This window comes from Dipteris shenzhenensis, chromosome 30 (genome assembly GCF_047967505.1).
Source record: "Dipteris shenzhenensis isolate YYH24624 ecotype China chromosome 30, Dip_SZ_1.0, whole genome shotgun sequence".
Classification (NCBI taxonomy): Eukaryota; Viridiplantae; Streptophyta; class Polypodiopsida; order Gleicheniales; family Dipteridaceae; genus Dipteris; species Dipteris shenzhenensis.
In genome coordinates, this window is record NC_141625.1 from 24962344 (window position 1) to 24980844 (window position 18501).

Genomic DNA, 18501 nt, shown 5'->3' on the forward strand with positions numbered 1-18501 from the left:
TCAAACACGTCGAGATTCAATACCATTACATTCGAGATCTTGTCCAACGAGAAGCTCTCATACTCAAATACTGCCCCACTCACGATATGCTCGTAGATCTTTTTACAAAACCATTCTCCAAAGATCGTTTTGTATACCTTCATCAAGGAAGTAGTCTTGCTCCCACTCCTCAGAATTCATATTGAGGGGGGGATTATAGAATGAATTGAGATGGATGACCATTAATTAGGCATCTTGGTAAACGAGGTAATGATATGTTCTTTCATTGAATATCTTTGTAACCACATCTTGGTTTTACTGTATGTAATTTGATATCTCCATATGTCCTCTTAAATCCAAATGCTTCCTTCATAGATGTCTTTATTACTATCATTTCAATGGCTTACTACCAACCATCACGACCCATATATGTATGGTATACAATGCCTTCCATTTAGCTTATATCAATATGCCAACATGCTCATATTTAGTGTAATCTATCCATGTAGCTAGGTATATTTATTCAGGGACAAAGATGTTCTAAATGTCGTCTTAGCGGTTGTCCTCATTGCACTATTTACAAGGAAAACCTTAAACTAGAAGTAAAACCCCCCCCCCCAGAACAATACAACAAGACCATCAAAGCTTTATTGGTTGAAGCACATTTTCGCAAAAGAAGAAATGCTGACCTTGCTAAGTCTTGTGATGCTGCAAATTTTTATCTTTGTTTCATGTGTGACTGCAATGCTCGCTATGCTACTCTTGCGCATCCTTGCCTTACAATAGGTAATAAAGTGGTTAACAATAGTCCGTTCCAAGGATAACAGAAATTAGGAAATGAATGAAAAAATACATTTCTCCTGCTTCAGGGGCTCACGTGTAACTGTAAGTGAAATCTTCATGATCTTTGAGGCAATTTTAAGAAGCCAGTAAACCTTTTGATAGAGCTTAACTAGAGACCATATTCCAATGGTCATGTAAAGGATTGCTTGTACAGTAGGAACAGTGTGGATGCTATTTGGTTCACCAGCACTGAAATTGCCTACAACTACATAGAGGGTTGTTGCAGTTGTCATCGAATTTGTATGACGGCTGAAAAGCCTAGCTTTGAGAGTCTCAGCCGGACTGTATGGTGATAAAAATACATGCAGAGCACAAATTTCCAAAAATATGAACGGATTAGAATTTCTTTCACATATTGCAGCACTCAGCTCTCCCTTGTGACGATTTTTCCCACATACAAAGCATCTGGCGTGGTGACTGATAATGAGCAGTGAAGTAGTCCTCCACACATCCAAATTGACAAAATTTCCAGCTGTGATGATAGTGAACTTTGTGTAAGAGATTATATTGTACAACCCACATTCCCATGCTAACATCTTCCATCTTGAACAACTGCAACCAGAAAGACTACAGAAAATAAGCATCGTCTATGGCACTCAAATTTGGAGATCCAAAAGTACATAGAAACCTCCAACTTTCCTAGAGGGTAAATAATACTCGAATGATCCACAGATTCCACACCAATATTGAAAAAGATTGTGACGGCATACCCTAAGAGTCTGGTTCCTATGCTGTGAAACAATAAAGGCTCCAATGTCCCTTGTGATGATGTACCCAGGGCCATTGGCATATGGTGGATATTCCTCTTCTGGCCATTCCTGTCATAGAAATTCAGAAGTTAGTCACCTGATAGGGATGTTGACACAAGCACTACAGTTGAAAATGAAATGTCAAGTCCACTTACTTCATACGTGACTGCCCATTTGCCTAATCGTAAAGGCTTGTGATCCAAGTTTATATTGCCCATGTACAGTCCATGCTCATGACCCGTCGCCTTCACCTCTTTAACAACAGTCTCGACTCTGACAAAATTGTCATCATCACACTTCATAATGTATTTAGCGGAAGTGTTTTGGATCTGTAGAAGCATAAATTTATGTTGGTAAAAATTCTGTAAATCAACTTTCCAAAGCCATTTTCAGAATTCAGACCGCTGAAAAAGTTGAACAAATGCATGGTTAAGAGGACTTTACTATATTCATACCGCATATTCACAAATGTCGACAGTCTTCAGCACTAGAAGTTCGTATCGGTCCATGAAAGGTACAATGATCACATCACCATAGAAATCAGCCTCTTTTTTCAGTTGTAGATTGACATCTGTGCTTGCATGCTGAGAATTTAGAAAAGATAAATGAAATATTAGTATTCTTGCGTACAATTAGTATATTGTGTTGTGTTCTCTTTCAGCTTTGTCCTCCCTCTTACACAGCTCCCCACCCCTCATGCAGCTCCCCGCCCCACCCCTTGCGCAGCTCCCCAGCCCCCTCATGCAGCTCCCTTGCCGCCCCTCACACAGCTCCCCAGCTGCATCTCTCTTACACTCCCTTTTGCAATCCCCTTCCCTTCCGCTCCCTCCCTTTATCCATGATGTCCAACTGTTATGCACTTTGTGAGTATATGGGCCTTACTCTTTAAAAGGTTTATTGAAAGTTTCGTGACATATTCATGTAATTGACTCATCTTAGGCAATACTGTGTAGGAATCCATGGAAGCAATAAAAGTTACATTAGAGGTAGTCATTGCAAGAAGTGACTTGCATGTGGTTTTGTGTAATAGTATATGTACAACTCTATAGAACTTCACCGTTGCATCCTTCCCTTAAGTTGCAAATCATCCTTTCTTTGTAGGTCAGAGCACTAATTGTTGTCCATTTGTTCCTTTTGCCTGCAAGGGATTCCCAAAGTTTCTAGTAGAATACTTGATTCAAGTTCACACGTAAACAAGAAATCGCCTCGGATAGACAACGAATTACGAAATCCAAAGATGTATACGACATTAAATTAAAAGCGTGCGAGAGTGGATCTAGCAAGCTTCACGCCTCAAGGGAAGAATGGAACTATGCCAAAGAAAAAGAAATACTCTTGGATCAAAGACTGCCCGATCAGTCAGTGACTGTGTAAGATGGTTGAGCCAAGTCGGAATATGTCACAAATCACTATGAACTATAAAGCTAATCTGTGGAAGAAGCCACATTTGAAGCTGAGAGGGGTAGCTTGGAAGAAACACTAAAGAAAGGTTATTCCAAAAAAGGGTGTAAAACTAAGAGAAGTGGTAGCATTGCAACAGCCCCCTCTCACTCTCCGCTCCACCTTTCCTCTCTCAGTAGCTCACAGAAACGCAGTGGTCTTGGTTCCCTCTCTGCCCCCACTGAGTTGGGCTGAACCCCAGCCCTAACCCGGGGGTTGGTTTCAACAAATGCCATGGCCAATATGGAGCAGACAGGCTCCTCAAAATCTCCTCCTGCAACCTTGACTCCATCGAGTAAAATCCTCAGTTGTGGCCTCGACACCCTCGCCCTCCGCAAGGATATAACAACAGGGGTGCCTTAACTGGCTCATCGTTGACCCCGAAGAGAAGATTTTCTATCTACAGCAAGATGTATGATAGCTAAGGCTAAGATGGTAGCCCGAATCCAAGTCCTCCAAGGATTGGGGAAGCAAGCTGTGATTGATGAGGTAATGCAGGTGTGCAAGGGCTCTCCTTGTACCCCTCAATTAGTTACTACAGCCGAGGATCTTGTTCACACAGAATTGAAACAATCAAGAAGGAAATGATTGTAGAGGTGGATACAAAGAAAAATAAAACTGACATTTAGGCTGAGATTAAGGAGCACGAAGCCAAACACAGCAATGCACTAAGGCCTTCCTGAAGCTGGTTCAATGGTGAGGAAACATACAGCGAGACTCTAGCACACATCAAAGCAGCCACCCTAACATTGAATGGCTGGAAAAAAAAAAAAAAAAGACGGGACAGATTCCACAAATGAATATGGAGGACAATGCCATGGTACTATACTTTGGGTGCTGCAACAGGGAGCGCCTCTCCTCAACCTGTAGGGGGGGTGAGGTCCTCATCCATGGAGATCGTTGGCTGGTCTCGCAGAACTGACCTGCGTCGTAAAGCCGAAAGTCGTGCCTAAGCGTCATGAAACCATATGATCAGGGGCTGCTCTCGGTTGGGGTCTCTCCCCACCCGCCACGCCCTCTCGATCCTCTGCTCGGCTACACCAAGCAAAATGGCCACAAAGGCCGTCGCATCTGTCATCGGTGTAGCCTCAGTGCGTGGGATCCCACGTCTCTGATGTTGAGAGCCTTACTGGCTCTCTGCTACTGCTCCATGAGGGTAGCCAAAACGGTTGCCCTCGCGGGTTCCTGTTTGGCCACGTCGACCCATCTGGAAGTCTCCTCGATTAAAGATTGCATGCCCGCAATCTATGCCTCAACAACTGGAGTGCTCCCTGGGGCTGTGTGTATGGCGGTGACCTGTTGCAGCTGCGAGAAATCTTGTCTGAGTCACTGAATGAGATCAGCTTGGTCCCGAATAGCCCGAGCATGCTCCTGCATGACACGGCCTTGCTCCTGGGTGAGGTGGATCTACTCATGTGCGAAGCATGTCAGCTCCATCTCATGCTCACGGACACTGTGTACCTCCATAAGCAAGGTTTCCCAAGCCTTTGGTGAGTCACCCCGTCCATGTCCTAGCTGAGACTGGGAGGACTGTGTCATGAAAGTCTGGGGATGGGGGCGGAAGCTAGGTGGTGATTGAGTGAACTGGGTAAAAAATGGAATGACAGTGGCATGGATGAGGTGATCCCAAAGGGTTATGGGAGCGCAGGTTGACTAAGAGGGAGAGGGGAGGGGAAGGTCGGGGCGTGATGCGGAGCAATGTATGACACCTCCGAAGTAGGTGTCATAATCAATGAGAGAGCTGTAACGGGAGAGGGAGGGAGGGATGAAATCTGTAACAACCCCGAGGAGGTCGATGTCAGAGGTATGTCGCTGGCAATAACTGTAGCTGTGGATGTAGGGGCTACAACTGAAACTGGGACTGAAGCTGAGGATGAGGATGTAGCGGGGGCTGAAACTGAGACTGAAGCTGAAGCGGGGGCTGGTAGAGGTCGAGGCAACGACTGAGGCTGAAGCTGAGGCAGAGGTGGATCCCGCCTTTGCTTTGCTGTCAACCCCAAGTCCACGTTGATTGTAGCGTGTGTTCACATCCTCAAGTTTCAGTTGTGTTTGCTGTTTTTTTTGTGTGGTGGTGTTGTCGTCCTTGTTTTTCTCCGTCTCTTTATCTCATTCTCCCTTTCCCATTTTTATGTTTTCTTTGTACCGGTTCTAGTGCAGGGGCAGAGGTGGGAACCGAAGCAGAAACAAGAGCACAAGGACCCCCTCCATGGCACTCCAGGGAAAGGTTCAATGAAGAGGCAAGGTGGGGGGATGCTGCACAAAAGGCAGCAACAGCAGCACGGAGGGAGAGGCACAAGGGTGGGGGTAGGCTTGCTTCATAGGTTAGGTCAGCTGCGGGGGGGGCGGGGTGTGGAAACCAAGGCAAGGGCGAAGCGGTGAAGCAAGCGGGGGGGTTTGCAAGCAGGAGCTGAGAGGAGCAGCAAGGAGCGTGGCGTGGGGGAGGAGCTGCAGGGAGGGAGGGTGGCGCTGCAGGCCGAGAGGAGGGAGGAGCTACGCAGAGCTGCAGGGTGGCAGGAGGGAGCTGCAGGCGGACGGGGGAGCATGGAGGGTAGCCGGAGCAGCAAGGAGCGAGGCAGGAGGGAGGAGCAGCGAGGCGGGAGGGTGGAGCTGCAAGGCGGCAGGAGGAGGAGCTGCAGGGCGACGAGAGGGAGCTGCTGCAGGGGAGGCAGAGCAGCAAGGAGAGAGGCAGGAGGGTGGAGCAGCGAGGCGGGACGGTGGAGAGAGAGGAGATGGAAGAAGGGGTGGGGTAGAGGAGGCAGGGAGAGGGGGAATGATACTCAAATAAAGGCATAATGAAAGGCTTTCATTCATTCATCAAGTATATAGTGACAAGTGAAGTGTTAAAAATCAAGAGGGAATGAATCACTCAAACCTCCACCCAAGATCTCTCCAACTCTTACACACACTCAACTAAGATAGATGATCACAGATGCAACAAACACTCTCTCAGAAATAAATATGGACGGAGAGAGAAAGAGAGTATATTCATCCACCAGATGGTGGGCAGAAAAATAGCTCCAAGGGAGCAGTACAAAACACAGCAGACTGCTGGAGAAAACTGATGGACTCTCTCTCTCACAACCTGCTCCAGATCTGAGTGCTGAACACAGCCTTGGAGAGGGGCTTTCAGTCTTGCACTGGATGCTGGAATGAATGGAGGAGTAGGCCTTTTATAGGCACTGCCCAGGCCCCTTGAGTTGACCAACCAGCAGGGTCGGTACCCTGTCTGGTGGCCGACCACATGGACCCTAGAAAACCGACCAGGGTTGGCCCTGGTCGGTGGCCCTGGTTGGGCCGACTTGGCCTGCCACAGGCCCCTATATAAGGGTGCCCTGTGCAGCCAGTCTGCGCTGCTGCAGGAGCCTCCATGTGAGGCCTAAAGCCCTGTTTTACCTGCTGTTGCAGGCTGCAACCAGCCCGTGTGCTGGTTGCCTATGATGCCGACCTGAGTCTCTCTCTCTCCAGCCCTCCTACCTCTCACTGCCCCTTGTTCCCTCAAATCGGGGGCTCACAGGTGGGCACAGTGAGTTTCTAACACCCCCCCTCAATGTCACAACTGTGGGCCAATCCCCATTCGTTTGATGAGGTGCTCCATCTGTTCTCGAGGAAGTGCCTTCGTGAAGAGGCCGGACAAGTTGTCGGCAGTCGGGCAGTACATAAGCTCGATCACGTCGTCGATGATGAGCTCTCGAACAAAGTGGTGATGAACTTCGATGCGCTTGGTCCGCGCATGGTATACTGGATTCAGTGTCTCACATGCTGCTATACACGCAGCTCTGTACTCTGCCTCTGTAGATGAAAGGGCCACTAAGGGTTGCTTCTTACTCAGCCAAGAGATGGCACCAGATGCAAGTAAGAAACAATACCCTGTTGTTGATCTCCTGGTGTCAGCATCACCCGCCCAATCACTGTCACAGAACCAGCCTAGTTCGATGCCTTTGGTATAGGTGATCCCGTAGGTGCAAGTACCCTTTAGATACCTCAGCACCCGTAAACCTGCATCCCAATGACTCTTCCTGGGAGAAGCAGAGAACTGGCATAATAGCCCAACTACATAACAAATATCAGGTCGAGTATTGGTAAGGTAAAGCAAACTTCCTACCAATCGTCGGTACAAAGGAGTATCGACCGGCTGAGATGTGTCGTGAACACTTAGCTTGAGCCCAACCTCCATGGGAGTTACTGCTGTCCTGCAATCCTCCATCTAAAATCTCTTCAGAAGTTCTCTGCAATATTTCTCCTGTGAAATGAAGATCGTGTCTTTGGCCTGCTTCTATCCCAAGGGAGTAATGTAATAACCCAAGGTCAGTCATCTCAAACTCAGACATGAGTAGCTCCTTGACCTGAGAAATCTTCTTGACATGGTCACCTGTCAAGATAAGATCATCAACATAGAGGATGAGTACCAATCGCAACCCCTTCTCAATGAACAAGTAGAGGTTTGAGTCAGAAGGGCTCCGACTTAGCCCTATCTTCTGAAAGAATACATCAATCCTTTGGTACCAAGCTCTGGGGGCCTGTTTCAGCCCGTATAGCGCCTTCTTCAACCTGCAGACCTTTAATGGGGACCCTGGATCTTGAAAGCTCGGTGGCTGCTCTACGTATACCTCCTCCTCCAGGGTTCCCTTTCATCAAAATCCATGCCTTCAGTTTGAGCAAAACCTTTGACCACTAACCTTGCTTTATACTTATCCAAGCTGCCGTCTGATTTGTATTTAAGTTTGTATACCCACTTAGTGCCGATAACTTTCCGTCGCGGGGCTTGGCCATTAAGTCCCAGGTATTGTTCTTTAGGATAGCATCCATCTCTGCCAACATGGCAGCCTGCCATTCTGGATGGTCCTTCACCTCCTCGAAGGTCCTTGGCTCTTCAAGCTGAGCCACCAACGCAAAATTCACGGATGGGTTCTTCTGAAAACGTTGGAACCGTCGTAATCCGGAACTGCTACTCTCAAGTATTTCGGTGACCCGAGAGTCTTCCAATGTCCGTAGGTACCATTGGGAAACCTCTTCTCCTTGTCAGTGGAAGGAGGAACTGGACACTGCTTCTGGAACATCCTGCTCTTCCTCAGTACCTTGTGGTACATCAGCTTCCGATTTTGCCACCTCTTGGATGGTCAACCTGGGGCGGGGTGGGTTCGGGGTTGAACAATCTCCTCCTCAATCTGAGGCTCCTCCTGGGGTTCAGGTTCCTTTCCTCGAAGACAACATCCCGACTGATAAGGATTTGCTTCTTTACTCGGTCGAAGAGTCGATAGGCCTTGGATTCTTCGCTATACCCAACAAAGATACATTTTCTGCTCCGGGAATCAAGCTTGGTCATGTCTTCCTTGTGCACATGCACCCATGCGTTAGAACCAAAAATGCGAAGATGAGTGATAGAGGGCTTCTTACCATAAAATGTCTCATATGGAGTCGTGTCCTCGATGGCCTTCGTCTTGTTCCTGTTGAGAATGTGTACGACTGTATTCATAGCTTCACTCCAATAGGCTTTAGAAAGGTTCCTACCTCGGAGCATAGCAAGCCCTGTCTCCGTGGTGGTTCTATGCTTCCTCTCGGCTACCCCGTTTTGCTGAGAAGTATGTGCTATGGTGAGTTGTCGCTTAATCCCACGCTTGCGACAAAATGTGTTGAACTCATTTGAGGTGAATTCTCCCCCCCTGTCTGTACGGAACGTCTTGACATCCTCCCTTGTCTCCTTTTCAACTCTCATCTTCCAGTCCTTGAACTTCTCAAAAGCCTGTGACTTTTTGGCCAAGCAATACACCCAGGTCATTCTACTGAAATCATCCACAAAGAGAAGTGAGTACCTGGATCCTGCCCACGATGCTGTAGACATTGGGCCACAAATGTCGGCATGAACCAACTCAAGAGGTTTGCTGGCCCAAAACGAGGCCTCTTGTGGGAACTTGTCTCTGTGCTGCTTGCCTTCTAGACAAGCCCTACAGACACCATCCTTGCCTGTAATTGGTGGAAGTCCATCCACCATCTTCGACTTTGACATTTCAGCCAAGGTTCCATAGCTAACGTGACCGAAGCACTCATGCCAAAGTTTGGACTTTCCGTTGTCTTCATGAACCAACATTGCACTGAGGCGGTACAGTCCGTTCTCTTCAACTCCTTGAGCCACCATCTGTCCATTCGCTTTAGATGTCACAGTGACCTTGCCATCTTAAAAGAGAACTGCCATGTTTTTGTCCATCTAACTTATAGACAGTAAGCTCTTGCAAAGGTTGGATACATAAAGTACTCCAGAGATATCCTTCTCCTCACCCATGGTTGTAAAAGGAATGCTACCGATGCCCTTCATAGGACACGTCCGGCTATCCCCGACAAAAACTTTGAAATCTGGGTGTGTACTTTCCATGGTTTTGAACCAAGTCTTTCTGTTAGACATGTGCTTTGAAGCACCGCTGTCAACATACCAACCCTCTTTTCCTTCACTGACTGCATACACTGAACAATGTTCATTGATTAAAAACAATTGTCCAGTCGTCACATTGGCAGAATCATTCTTAGGCTCTTCTTTGTTCCTGGCTTCTCTCTTCCGCTTCTGATCCGCCTTCTTCTTTCGGCATTCTTTGGCGGAGTGGCCAAGCTTTTCACAGTAATAGCACTTCATTTTCTTCTTTCGGTCAGCGTACTCTGACTCTTGAACTCCTTTGGCTTGCCTTTTCCAGGCTTGTCTTTGGCCACTAATGCCTTCTCGTCGGTTTGCGTAAAGAGTTTCTCTCGAGCCTCCTCCTGAAGCAAGAGTGGGCCAAGCTCCTCAAAGGTGATTGGCTTAGTCCATTGACCCGCAGTGACCGTAGTCACAAAACTTTTGAAACTCCGTGGCAACTTGTGGAGTGTGAGCAACGCCAATTGACTCAAGTCCACCTTCTGACCAACCGCTGCGAGCTGGTCCCGCACGACTTTCACCTTTGTCAAATGGTCATGCACACTATCACCCTCATTCATATCAAGATTATAAAGCTGATGCTGAAGAGTAATGATACGGGCTGTATTATCGGTTTCATACAGCTCCTTCAGTATGGCCCATGCCTCTAAAGACGTCTCTGCCAACTGGATATGAGAAATGACAGCATCTGTTGTCGTGCCAATTAGCATTGCTAAGGCTTAAGCATCCCTCTTCTCCCATGCACTGAGTTCATCCACATCTGCTTCAAATAAAACTTCACCTCTTTTGTCCACAATGTCCTCCGGCTTCTCCTCGGTCCCAATCACTATCTTCCACAGCTTCCGTGCCAACAGATGGCTTCGGATCTTGACTTTCCAGATTGGATAGTTCGTCCCATCGAGCTTTCCAGCTTCACCAAAATTGGGAATAAATGAAGAAGGAAGATGACTGGAGAAGGGGGAAGGACGAGCAGTGGGTGTAGAGGCTTCTGAACACTGATCCATCTCGGTGAATAGCAAACTGAAAAACTGAAGCAAAAAACATGTACTGACCTCCCGTGCTAGCCTGAGCTGAAAACGGAATCGCCTTTCTGCCAAGGGACTCCTTCCTTCAGAGAGTGCTTTGATGAAGAAGAGTTGAGAGCCTATGGCTCTGATACCATGTTAAAAATCAAGAGGGAATGAATCACTCAAACCTCCACCCAAGATCTCTCCAACTCTTACACACACTCAACTCAGATAGATGATCACAGATGCAACAAACACTCTCTCAGAAATAAATATGGACGGAGAGAGAAAGAGAGTATATTCATCCACCAGATGGTGGGCAGAAAAATAGCTCCAAGGGAGCAGTACAAAACACAGCAGATTGCTGGAGAAAACAGATGGACTCTCTCTCCCACAACCTTGCTCCAGATCTGAGTGCTGAACACAGCCTTGGAGAGGGGCTTTCAGTCTTGCACTGGATGCTGGAATGAACAGAGAAGTAGGCCTTTTATAGGCACTGCCCAGGCCCCTTGAGTTGACCGACCAGCAAGGTCGGTACCCTTGTCTGGTGGCCGACCACATGGGCCCGTGTGCTGGTTGCCTATGATGCCGACCTGAGTCTCTCTCTCTCCAGCCCTCCTACCTCTCACTGCCCCTTGTCCCCTCAAATCGGGGGCTCACAGGTGGGCACAGTGAGTTTCTAACATGAAGTACAAGCCTTTAATAAACTAGGCGCACACACACATGTACCAAGTGCATATGGGATAACTCCCATGGTGACACGTGGCACTCACACATGAACCACTACTAGATCTCCTAGTACAACACATCACACACACTCTTTGGCTATGATTTCTCCAACACAAAGAATTAGAAAGCTGCGTACTTCATGAACACTATTCAACTCAGGCCATTCTTGAATGGCTTCAATCTTAGCAAGATCCATTTGAATTCCATTCTTGGAAATGATGTGCCCTAGATAATGGATCTCTTCCAAGCAAAGCTCACTTTTCTTGCTATTGGCATAGAGCTAATGATTATTCAGCTCTTGGAAGACAATAGCAAGGTGGTCCCTGTGCTCTTCTTCGGAATTAGAAAAGACTATGGTGTCATCGAAGAAGGTATCAGTGAACTACCTATAAGAACGGAAGATAGGATCCATCATTCGATTAAACGTAGCAAGGGATTTGTCAACCGAAATGGCATTACTCAGTATTCAAACAATTGTATGCGGACTTGGTGATAACCGCTTTTCAGACCTATCCTGATAAACACCGAAGCACCACTAAGCTGGTCTAGCACATCATCTACGTGTGGCGCCCTCTCTACCCGCTGGTCCATGTTGCCCTCATGTCAACTATCTCCTCCTCTATCCCAATGTGTCCTAGGGCTAACTCAAAGGCATAGAAGTTGGTGATGTGTCTCTGTGCTCAGTCTCCTATGGTACTATCACCTCTTGCTTTCTGATCTATTGTAGCACAGTCTCTCTATGTTGCCGCATCCCCATGCCAATGCAAACCTGGTCATGAAAATGGATCAGCTGGGAGAGTGGTCCAAACTCGTGTCCCTCCTGAAAGAAGCAGTAGTATCATTCTCGGATCTCGTAGTAGGTAGGGCAAATGCACAGAAAGTGCTCCTCTGTCTCCATCAGTACTAATTTGCATAGTCTGCAAATGCGCTGCTCTCTAGGTGTGCCTGCGGCCCTCCCTGGCTCAATCCTCAGCTAATGAGACGAGACCCGTGTCTATCCTATAGAAATCCTTTATGTGTGTGTGTGTGACCCGTCTATCCTCCAAATATTGGGGCCTGGTAATCAATCCATCCTCTGATACTCTCAAGAAGTGGTCGTGATATAACTGGAGCTTGGTGGGAAACTATTGGTCCCTCTCCGAAGTCCGTGATGTGTAGAGCTGAAGTAGGTTCAAGAGTATGATACAGTTGATCTCATCTCGTGGGATTTGGAGGGATGGGACGTCCAAGTTGTACTGAAAGGGGGGGGGGGAGGTGATCCATCTGAATACCCTGACTGCGAAAGCATTTGGATATGCATGCATACCAGGCTGTGCTGACCCAACTCTCAACCATCGTGTAGATGACTCTAATGCCAACCTCGGTAGTCTCCAGCCAGGCAAGGCCCATACCCTGTGCAAATATGTCATTGTTAGGAAGATGGCATCATGGCGTCATAGAGGACTCTACCTGTATGATTTGATGAGGGACCAAGGGCTTACTCCTTTATGCAATTTAAACAGACAACAGAATTAGAACAACTTAGGGAAGCTAGAGAGCCTACATACAGGCACCCTACAGGGAAGGACAAGCTGTCAAAAGTCAAATTTGTGAATATGAAGCAAAAAGAGGCTCCTAGCCTTTAACTGATGTAAAACCATTAACTCTTCCTATAGATATGAGTATTTGTGTTCTTTTTGTTGAGCACCATGTACAGTTTCATTTTGGTCCCATAGATCATTTAAAAAATACATCGTCGAAATCATCTCTCTCTCCCTCTCTCTCTCTCTCTCTCTCTCACACACCCCCCCCCCACACACACACACACACATTTGTGTCTGTGTATGTGTGTGTCACTACATATCCATGATCATGACTGTGCCTGCAACCATGTGTGAGTGCACCCATGCAAGAAAATAAGCTTCTTGTAGAATTTTTTTTTTTAACGCAAACTAAAAAAACCAAATAGCAAACAGACATTTACCAAAGCTATAAAAAAGCGTGCCACCACAGTGGAGGTCTGAAGCAATTTTGACTGCATCCATGTTTTCCTTATTGCCATTCTTTCAGCAAAATGATTGCTTGCTGACAATATTCCAATGAAAAAATCTAGTGGTCCACTTGGTAAAGGAGGTGCCTTCCACTTGTCAATTGTCTCAAGCATCTTATCTGGTGACAGATTTGGATGTGACAAAGGGAGGGAAGTAGCTACTACAGAGTGTACTTCCACATCACCCTTTATGGCGAGCCCAGTAGCCTCCTCCAAAACAAAACCCTGTGATCAAATCAAATGGCAATAACAGAGATCAATCTTTTTGCACTACAGGCCACCTAGCCAAATCCCACCATGAAAATACATGTTAGAGGGACCCCAGTTGTAAAATAAACTGAAGGTACTCTGAGTATGAGGAGACAGACCCACATGCCAAGCAGATAAAACAGGGAGCTGATGAAAGTCCCAGGTTTATTCCAAATATTACATACTGAGAAAGACGAATCCGCATGCAGTCTTCAGTTCACAACAGTTTACACAATTTCAAGCCATAAACTTTGCAGTGAATAGAAAGTATGCACTCTTTACGCTACATCATGAGCACCTAAAAGTCTGTTACAACACCGTACATAATCTGATATTTTGACTTTAATATTCATGAATGTCCGCCCATCCACCATGCAAGTTTCCACCACTACTCCAAAACATAGACTCAACCATCATGGAACCCAGCCTGAGACAGGAGAGCTAATCAGATGCATTCATTCTAATTCTAGACAGCAATAATCATTTTATAGTGATGCACTATTGTTGCTCTACACCATTATTTACAAAAGCACTTATTTAGAGAATGGAGTGGCTAATACAAAAGGATATAAAGGACTGACATCAAGTGCGGCTGCAACATGATGAATAGCATGACAGGAAAGCTCACCAGATGCACTCCTTTCAATCCCATACGGTAATAATCATTTTATAGAGATGCACTATTGTCACTTTAGCACCATCATCCAATATAGTACTTATTTAGAGAATGGAGCTGCTAATGCAAATGTGCTGCTACTAACATGAAGAACTGGCATAGTGCAGCTGCAACAGGGAGAAACCGAAGAAAAGTTCATTTTTTGCACGAACACAAACCTAAATAAAATGTTTGTATCACCATGGCCAATGGCACAATCTCAAGGGAGCCTATCAAATTGCTGGCATCCACATTCGATGTTTAGTTTTACGTATGAAGCCATGTTGTGGTTTGCAGGTTACATATCGAACTAATAGTCAAAGACAAGGTTCTCTCAATATGTTTGATGAGGGATGCAAGGGGTCTAGCGGTTCTTAAGATTTCTTTATGCATGAATTGTATTGGCTATAGGTGGTTAATTGCCCAGGGGCAGTTAATACACATAGCATTTAATAGTGATCTCTTCAGATGACCATTTGGGAAGAAGCATAAGGAATGGACACTTGACAAGATGCCAAGTGTTCAACACACATGAAGGCCTGGAAAGTAATGCACAAGTGGTGTATGCTGATGAGATTTTACGGTTTGTTTGTGTTGTATTGGCTCGGTGGTGTATCACCCTTGCACGCCTGTGTTTGTCCTAGCTGTTGATGAGGGAGTTGCAGATCAAATTGGTAGATCAAATGGAATTTCAGAACTAGCTGTTTGGTGCAGGTTACAATCACATAAAGGCATTTTTGTTATGTTACACGCTGTCATAATGTGGCCAGCATAGAGGCCAACTGGCCTTGCTTTGAACCCAGCTGACCTGTACGTTATGTTGACCAGGCTTTGTAGAATCCCCTCTAGGATCTAATCCTCAACACAGTCTAAAACCACAGTCAGCAAAACAAAAGGATAATCAGAAGGAAACTGACCTCCCAGCCACCCCGAGCACGTGGACTAGAGATCAGACTCTCACAAGCCCATGCTGTTAGAAGTCAATGGGCCCACCTGTGAGCCCCCATATGAGGTGTGCCTACTATAACAACTATTTCAGCTGTTCAGCTGGCTCACGAGTTTGTGGACCACTTGTTTAAGCTGTATGGTTTGCCCTCTGACGTAGTTAGCGACAGGGACTCGAAGTTTACAAGTAGCTTTTGGACACTTGTTTTTGAGAAGTTGGAAACTACTCTAGGTATGAGTTCCTCTCGAAGTTTACAAGTAGCTTTTGGACACTTGTTTTTGAGAAGTTGGAAACTACTCTAGGTATGAGTTCCTCAGATCATGCACAATCTGATGGCAGTACAGAAAAGGTCAACCAATTGGTTGAAGATATGCTTCGGGCATATGTTTCTAAGAGACAGTCTTCATGGGAAGATTATCTACCTATGATAGAATTTGCTTATAACGGTGCAAAGCATTCGAGTACTAGGTACAGTCCTTTTATGCTCATGTACGGGTTTCAACCTAAGTCACCAGTTATGGTTGGGGTAAAGGGAATCCAAAATGATGCTGCAAAGACATTCTTGCAAGACATGCAAGAAATGTTGCAGCTTGCCAAGGAGTCTATTAGAAGTGCCCAAGATTGGGACAGATTTTATGCTAATAGACATCGTTCACCTAGAGAGTTCTCTGAAGGAACGATGGTATATTTGCGAATTCCCAAGGAATCCAAGAGCCTAAGTACTGGTTTGGTTCCAAAGTTATCCCCCAGATATTGTGGTCCGTTCAAGGTTATTAAAAGAATTGGACCAGTCGCATATAGACTAGAATTGCCTCCTGATGTTAGAGTACATCCAGTATTTCATGTCAGTAGACTGAAAGAGTTACTGGGTGCGGATGATCAACTTGTGTCTCCTCAAGAGATAATAGAAGTTACAGATTTGACTTTTATTCCACACGAACCTGAGTGTATTCTTGAATTTTGTGAAAGACAGATTCGTAATAGAACTATCACGGAATACAAGATCAAGTGGAAGGATCGTGTAGAGGAGGATTCAACATGGGAGACCTTACAGAACCTCCGAGTGAGTACTTAGAGGAGGGGAAGTATGTCATGTGCACGGATTGGTATCTGACGTGTACTGGGTACACAAGACTAGCTCAAGTAGCCTGGGGAGGCTTACAGTTAGGCAGGCTTGATTCTCCGGTTGAGTGGCAAGGGTACGAACTAGTTAGGGGTCTTCGCTATTTTTGGTGCTTGGGTTCAATTCTCGGAGAGCCGATGGGAGCAAGTCTCATTCCCAGGTGCTAGGCCTAATCCTGGATTGAGTCGTGGACGTGCGCCTGCATCATAGCATAGCCCAAGGCCCAGCAGCAAATCCTAGACTTCACAATGCCACCTGGTGGTATGGGACACCAGGCTAGTTAGGATCTAGTTGGGAGTTCGTGCCAGTAGCTCAGCTCGTGGCTCGGAGGGGACATCTCCTGATTCGGGATCGCATCCCGTAGATGTCATGGTTGGGTGATGAGTAGCCTGCCCAGATTCCTCACATTTGGTGTGTTCTTGTGTTTGCTTGCAGATCAGAGGTTTCAGGAGTGCTGGGGTCGTGTCAGCACTTGAGGCAGTTGCAGGGGATTGTGTGACCAAGTATTGGTTGCTAGGAACAATCCTAGGTTGAGTACAAGCCATCTGGAATAGAAATGGATACCTATTTGTCATGTTTGGTGAAGCCATTCTCAACAAAGAGCATGCATTGGTTATGGATGCCTAGCAGGCTGTGTAATGCCTTTGATGCCAAAGAGTGGTTGGTTGCTCACTCAGAGTTTGTGCCTTGGTTATAGGTAGACTAAATCCTTCTATTCATGATGCCTATATGACAGTTTCTAATGCTTCTAATGCCTAGTTCTTTCACAGTGATGCTAGCAAGCACATCACTTCCTGTAGGAAGTTATTTAGCTCCCTTGCAGATGCACCAAAGGGGGTAACCGTCACATGTACAAATAATGCATCTTATTCAATAAAAGACATTGGGCAAGTTGCCATTACTTAAGTATCTGGTGGTCTAGTCCGTCTACACAATGTACTATATGTACCAAGCATCCACAAAAACCTCATATCCATTTCATCCTTAGCTACTTGTGGATATCAGGTTCTTTTTTATGGTGTTAGGTGTGCAGTCTATGATGTTACGCATGCCTTTACCATGGTCTTGATCGGCACATTGCTTAGAGGACTTTATAGACTTGATGCATATGACACATGCTTGGATGACGCTGGACTTGCAGATGCAAATACTTATGCTGTTCATGCTTCTACCATGGCAGATACTCATTTATGGCATGAGAGGTTTGGACACCTCAACTTTGGAGCTTTACCATATATATATATATATATACATACATAGAAGATATGGTTGTTGATCTTCCTAAAATGCATATGCCTTCAAAGCACGTCTGTGAAGCATGTCTACTTGGAAAAATGCATCGTTTTGCATTTTCCAAGGATGGGAGAATTGACATTTGCTATGTCAACTCTTGGTCCTTTGCATTATTATCTAGGCATTCAATTTGCTAGCAGTGAGGGGAGTATTTTGATGTCACAATCCAAGTTACATTGGACATCTTTTGCAATGTTTTTAGTTTGAGGATTGCAAGCCAGTATCCACACCATTACAGCCTGGTTTTCATTTCTCATCTGAGAATGGCAATGGTGCATATGATATCACTCTCTATCAGAAGGTAGTTGGTTGTTTGATTTATTTATAACATACCACGCCAAATCTTCAGTATGTTGTCCCACAGTTGAGCAAATATATGCACAGCCCTTCTACACACCATTGGCAGGCTGAGAAGCGTGTCTTCAAGTATCTCAAAGGCACTCAGCATTTGGGCCTTCTCTACAAGGCCAATTCTTTACTTGTCATGCATAGATTCTTTACTTGTCATGCATAGATTCATTGATAGTGATTTGGCTGGCTGTTTCGACACCCGTGTATCACATTGTGGCAACTGTTTCATGGTTGGTACCTTCTTGGTTTAACAAAAAGCAGACTACAGTTGCTACTTCTAGCTATGAGGCTGAGTACAAAGCAGCTTTTACAGCTACAATTGAGTGTGTTTGGCTCCGGAAGTTACTTGCAAATCTTCATGTATGTGAGACAGCTCCTACCGTCATCTTCACTGATAGTCAGAGTGCTTTTGCTGTTGCACAGAATCCTGTTTTCCATGCCCGCACAATGCATATTGAGGTTCATTATCACTATGTCAGAGAGAGATTGTCAGCAGGTGATATTTAGTTATCTTATGTTCCCACTAAATTTGGCAGATCTCTTTATGAAAGCTCTTCCTCGACGTAAGTTTGGAGCTTTCCGACAAGCTTTGAACTTAGTACCTTTGGTGAGACTTGATCTGTTATGCTCTGTACAGTCATAGGTTGCTATATCCATATAGGATGAACATGTGCAACCATGACATTAGTTATTCATGTATTTTGAGAC

The 18501-nt window shown here is 45.8% G+C and overlaps 1 protein-coding gene across 1 annotated transcript in view; it reads right to left on the reverse strand.

The window, feature by feature from the left end:
* Nucleotides 1–734: 734 nt before the first annotated feature.
* The window catches only part of LOC147881882 (hydroxyproline O-galactosyltransferase GALT6-like), a 34410-nt gene continuing 16643 nt past the window's right edge, over nucleotides 735–18501 (reverse strand). The window contains exons 3-7 of the mRNA XM_087401376.1: nucleotides 13111–13401; nucleotides 2027–2155; nucleotides 1727–1900; nucleotides 1533–1640; nucleotides 735–1374 (exon numbers count right to left, since the gene is read on the reverse strand). Of these exons, the coding sequence (XP_087257502.1) occupies nucleotides 1171–1374; nucleotides 1533–1640; nucleotides 1727–1900; nucleotides 2027–2155; nucleotides 13111–13401 (906 nt within the window). The 3' untranslated portion in view covers nucleotides 735–1170. The remainder of the gene's footprint in view (nucleotides 1375–1532; nucleotides 1641–1726; nucleotides 1901–2026; nucleotides 2156–13110; nucleotides 13402–18501) is intronic.